This window comes from Talpa occidentalis, unplaced genomic scaffold (genome assembly GCF_014898055.3).
Source record: "Talpa occidentalis isolate TD23 unplaced genomic scaffold, MPIMG_talOcc4v2.1 talOcc4.2886, whole genome shotgun sequence".
NCBI classification, from domain to species: Eukaryota; Metazoa; Chordata; class Mammalia; order Eulipotyphla; family Talpidae; genus Talpa; species Talpa occidentalis.
Window position 1 is genome coordinate 470 of NW_023603058.1, and position 5,952 is coordinate 6,421.

At 36.6% G+C, this 5,952-nt stretch overlaps 1 protein-coding gene across 1 annotated transcript; it reads right to left on the reverse strand.

Moving 5' to 3' along the window:
• Window positions 1-4,613: 4,613 nt before the first annotated feature.
• On the reverse strand, window positions 4,614-4,814 carry LOC119254086 (40S ribosomal protein S29-like). Its single transcript, XM_037521253.2, has one exon. The coding sequence runs from the start codon at window positions 4,812-4,814 to the stop codon at window positions 4,644-4,646; it is 171 nt and encodes a 56-aa protein (XP_037377150.1). The 3' UTR covers window positions 4,614-4,643.
• Between the last annotated feature and the right edge of the window lie 1,138 nt (window positions 4,815-5,952).

Below are 5,952 nucleotides of genomic sequence, written 5' to 3' on the forward strand. Positions count from 1 at the left end.
CTGGGAGCCAGACCCCAAAAGTTAGGAAAGTATGGAATATTGAGATCAGAGTTAGGCAGAAAAGTAAGAAATTTACTGTTAGAGAAAGAGAAGGACAGAAAAGCTTTTTGAGCGGAGAACTTTTTGAGCGGTTCCTGTGCATGTAGCTGCTGGGGGCCAACAAGCAAGGGCTTATTTTTTGTTGTTGTTTGTTTGAAATGGGATGGGTTAGTGCTCTGTTTGTGTCTCTTTCAGATAGGCAGAACTTAAAGCAGGTTTTCTCTGATTGGGTTCTGCCATAGTCATCAACTGGGGCTGGGGTCTTCTTGACAGAATGACATCTGGTTCTTGGCAGTCAAGAACCTTGGTCAACACAGATGTTTTCTGTGTTGGGGGGGCAGGCCAACCTGTGGAAATTCCTGTTTTCCATGGTGTTATCTAGGCTGTGGCCCCCTGTGGCCCTAATTGCCTAAATTCCCAACTTTCCCTTAATTCCTAGGGGTGGTTGGTGTGAGTGTCAGACTTCTTATTGGGTTTCACTACTTGAAGTTTTTGTAATGTTCAAAGTATAATAGTGTTTTAATGGTAAATGAAGAGTAACTCAAATATAAACGCTAAGAACAAAATGCATTCACCTTAAATTCCCACTACACACTTTTCCTAAGCCTACATTTTAGCTTCCCTTTATATGTATAAAAGACTATTTTTTTTATTTATGTTTTATGTATTTCTTACATCATTTTTTCAGTTTTGCACAATGTATGCATTTTCATCTTGGTTATATTCCCATACAATTGCACCCCCATTATTTTGATGCCAATCCCTCCTCCTCCCCCCACCCCTTATGTGTCTCTAGTTTATAGTTGCTTGTTGATTTTGATTTTTTCTTTATTATAGTTATTCTTTTTCTGGTCTCTTATTTAGGTTTCTAAACTGCTATGAGTGAGACCATCCAGTATTTTTTCTTTTTCTTTTTTTTTTTTTTTAAAAGTGGAACTTTTTTCTTTAAAGATTTTATTTATTTATCTATACAGGAACTGGCATACAGGCTAGATGTGTGGGAGGGTGAGAGGATTCACCAGAGATAGAGTGGGGAAACAGAACAGGCAGACTGACGAAATACATTGCTGAGGGGAGCAGCGGGTGTGACTCAAGAGTTCTGCAGTGCCATGGGGGACCCTAGCCGGCCAGCTGGGATCAAACTGGCGGGGCAGAGGCTACAGATGGCTTTACAGCGTGGTGCTCAACCGCCTGCACCACCAGGTGAGGCCCTATTTTTCTTTTTCTTTCTGGCTTATTTCGCTGAGCATGATCTCTTCCAGATCCAACTATGTTGCTGCAAATTGCATGAGTTTATCTTTTTTTGATTGCTGAGTAATATTCCATTGTGTATCTCTATATCACATCTTCTTGATCCAGTTATCTATTTTGGGGCATTTGGGTTGTTTCCAAAACTTAGCTATTGTAAATAGTGCTGCTATAAACATAGGGGTGCAGGTGCCCTTTGGAATTAATGTTTCTGTGTCCTTTGGGTAATACCCTAGGAGTGGAATTGGCTGGATCATATGGCAGCTCTATCTTGAGTGGGTTGAGGAATCTTCATAACGCTTTCCATAGTGGTTGGACCAGTTTGCACTCCACCAGCAGTGCAGGAGAGTTCCTTTTTCTCCACATCCTCACCACGTTTGTTGCTGCTAGTTTTTTTAATATGTACATTCTCACTGGTGTAAGATGGTATCTCATTGTAGTTTTGATTTGCATTTCCCTGATTACAAGTGATGTTGAACATTTTTCCATATGCCTGTTAACCATTTGCATTTCCTCTTGGAGAAGTTTCTTTTTAGTTCTTCTGCCCATTCTTTGACTGGATTATTTTCTTTGTTTTTGTTGAGTCTCATCAGCTCTTTGTAGATTCTTGTGATCAGTCCTTTATCATTAGTGTTGTTTGCAAAATGTTCTCCTAGTCAGTGGGGTTTCTCTTTTTTTTTGGTTATTGTCTCTTTTGCTGTGCAGAAGCTCTTTAATTTGATGTAGTCCCAGCTGTTTATCTTTGCCTTCACTGTCACTGCTTTGGGTGATGTGTCTGTAAAGATGTCTTTCAGGTTCATGTCATGTAGTGTTTTGCCTATATTTTCTTCTATCTATTTATGGTTTCAGGTCTTATGTCTAGTTCTTTAATCCATTTTGAGTAGGTTTTTGTGCACGGTGTGAGGTAGTAGTCAAGTTTCATTTTTTGCATGTAGTGACCCAGTTTTCCCAGCACCATTTGTTGAACAAACTTTCTTTGCTCCAGTGCATATTCTTTGCTCCTTTGTCAAGATTAGTTGACCATAATCTGTGGGTTTATTTATGGGTTTCGTATTTGGTTCCATTGGTCCATGTGTCTGTTCTTGTTCCAATATCGTGCAGTTTTGATTATTATAGCTTTGTAATATAGTTTGAAATCTGGGAGAGTGATGCCTCCATTCCCTTCTTCTTTTTCAGCAGGGTATTGGCTATTCAGGGTTTTTACTAATTTGGAGATTTTACCTTTTACTAATTGGGTTATTTTTATTGCTATGTTGAGTATATACATCTATACATCTATATATATATATACATCATACATACACATATGTATATCTATATTGAGCATATATATTCAATATATAAATTTGAGTAAACATGTAAATATTTGAATATTTATCCCTTGCCAGTTGTATGTTGTGAAAATATTTTCTCCCATCCAGTAGGATGTCTTTTTAATTTACTTAGGTTTTCTTTCATTGTATAAAAGATTTCTTTTAAAATTCGAGGTAGTCCAAATTGTGTATTTTTGCTTTTATTTCTTTTGATGTAGGGTTGAGTCTCCAACAAATCTTTATCACTGATGTTGTGAAATATAACAATAATGTTTTCTTGTATATAATTCATTTGTAACTTACTTTTGGGCATGGGGCTAGAGAGAGATCCAACTTTAAGCTTTTACATGTGGCCATTCAGTTTTTCCTGCACCACAGGTTAAAGACTCTCCCCATTCCCATGTGTGATTGTGGGTATATATCATGAATTAAGTATTTACGTGTAAGTGGATTTATTCTATTTATTTTGATTCTGTTCCATTTATCCATGTATCTATTTTTATGTAATACCATATTTTTTAAATTACTGTTGCCCCATAGTACAGGTAGTCAGGTAGATTGATGCCTCTATTTCTCTCCTCTCTCTCTGCTTTTACTACTTGAGGTCTCTTTTGGTTCCACATAAATTTAAATAATTTTTGTTCAATTACTTAGAATGAATATCCATGAGGTGAACTGATCACATGTGATGGGAAGGGGCAGGCAGAGACACATTATATAGAATTTTGCAGCCACTGTATGGAGAATGCAAGTTTTTTATGCTTTTATGGAAGAAAGTGATGTGACTTAATTTGTGCTTAAAAAAATAACTATCAGTGCTGCCCATGAAAATGAATTGGATACTACAGGGTTGATGACAACTGGTCATGCCCTCAGTCCTGAAATTGGAATAACCTGAGGATTCTTACTATTACCAGAGTAAAATAAGTACGTTATACTTCCTCTGGAAAACAACCATGAAAAACTGCCTAACTTTTAAATGTAATGTGTCTCCCTTGCTCCCTCCATATTGTACACACTTCCATTGTTATTGCCTTCACCTCCCATCTTTAGTGAGATATAATTAATGTACACCATTTGTAAATTGAAGTAAATAATAATTAGGTATGATTTAGTATCAAGATTTTCCAGCTAGAATATTCGGTTATTCAAGACCACAAAATTGGCATTTACTATAAACATAATTCAGATTGAAATGGAAAGCACCAAAGAGCTATTTTTAGAGCAGGTTCATTTCCAGGAAATCAGCAGCCTTTCTGAAGAGACATACCTAGACAGCAAAACAAAAGCTTGGTCTGAAAAATCTTACTCTGTAACAGGATATGTCAGAAGTGTTAAACCACTGTCCCTATGACGCCTCTGCACATTCTCTTTAGCAGCACAAATATCCACTAAAGACCACTATATTTCAGGGCCTGAAATAATGATGTGCAACTACTTCTTGACTGTGACTTCATCGCATGTCAAATGCTGCAATTCGTAATACGTAATGCAGTTCAGCGCATGTCTGTCCTATTGTGGTACATTTGCTAGAGATCACTGTGCAGAAGCTTTTTAATTTGATGTACTTCATCTGTTTATTTTTTGCTTTTGTTTCTCTTCCTGATTAAAATCAAATCCCCAAAGACATTTATTAAGACTGATGGCAAAGATGGCACGTGTGTTTCTTCTGTTTAGTTTGTGATTTCAGGTTTTACATCCAAGCTTTTAATACATTTTGAGTTAATTTTTGTGTATGGTTAGGTAGTAGACTAGTTTCATTCTTTCCATGTGACTGTCTAGTTTTCCCAACACCATTATCGTAGAAATTTTCCTTGTTGCATGTATGTGCCTATGTCAACAGTCATTCATTATTCATCTAATCCTCTCTCCTTTCACTTTAAGTCTGTGTTGGTTATTGAAACTAAATGAGTCTCTTGTAAGGACTATATAGTTGTATCTTTTTTTTTTCATAATTGAAGTATTTTATTTTATGTACAAAGAGCTAGAGCATTGTTTCTGCTTTGCGGTAGATTTCTCCACAGCCAATTCAAGGAAGTTCATTTAGTCCAACTTGATGAAGCCTATATCCTTGGCGTCCTGACAGAAACACTGGCGGCACATGTTGAGTCTGTATTTCCAGATCAGGCCGTGTTGGTTTGAGCAGACTCGGCAAGAGCGAGAACCCTGGCCGAATTTTCTCAGGTGACTCCAGTAGAGAGGCTGGTGACCCATCTTGCTTTCCCGGCGGCCACGAGGCAAAAAGGCGTATCTTGTTTTTTAATGCACCTAGTCACACAGTGACTGCTGGTGGATTTAGTCTATTTGCAATTAGGATGATATTTGGTATATGGATGCTAACTACTGCCACTCTTTTGTGTTTTGTTTTCTGGTTCTATCTATATATGTATTGTGTTCTTTGGTTTTTCATGGGATTTTTAAAATTTAGATAGCAGAATTTCTTCCAAACATTTCCTATAAGAGCGTTCTTTTTTTGGTAAACTGCTTAACGTTTGCTGGTCTGGTAAAGCCTTTATTTCTCCCTTGTATCTGAAAGATAGTTTTGTGAGACAGGAAATTTTTGGCCTACAGATTTTTTTTTTTTGAGCATTTTGAAAATGTAATTCCACTTTCTCTTGGACCATAGATAGTTTCTGTTGAAAAGCCTGATGATGGTCTGATAGGAGTGGTTTTATATGTTACATGTTTCCCCGCTGCCTATCACAAATTCCTTCATTTAATTTCTTTGCTTTCAAAATTTCCTTTTTTCCCCTAATAGCCTCAATATTTATTATTTATAATTGACTTTTGATCATTTACAATTATGCGCTTTTGTATCATTTGATTTGAATTTAGAAATGTGGTTATTCTTTCAGCTTCCTGGACATCCATGTTTTTTTATTTTTTATTTTTTATTATGTTTGGGAAGTTCTCAACTATTATAATTAAGGAAACAATATGACAAGAAGACATAACACTGATCAATATATGCACAGCAGACAAAGGCACATCGAATTATACAAGGTAAATATTGTCAAATCTGAAAACACAACGGGAAAAACATAGTCATGGCGGGGACTTCCACATTGTACTTTTACCAATGGACAGAAACTAAATAAGGGCACAATAATCTTTAGCAAAGAATTAGGCTCATGGGAGTAATAGATACCAGTAAGACACTGCATCCCCAGAATGTTGAATACAAATTCTTTTCTTTTTTTTTTCCTTTTTTAAAAAAAAATTATTTTTATATTCCCCATACAATTGCAACCCCCTTATTTTGACCCCAATCCCTCCCCTCCCCGGCCCCACCCCACATAGAGTGTCTCTAGTTCATAGTTTTTTGTTGATTTTGATTTTCACTTTCCTATAG

Coding starts and splice junctions, on each gene's coding strand:
- LOC119254086 (XM_037521253.2), bottom strand. CDS start 4,814: ATGGGTCACCAGCCTCTCTACTGGAGTCACCTGAGAAAATTCGGCCAG.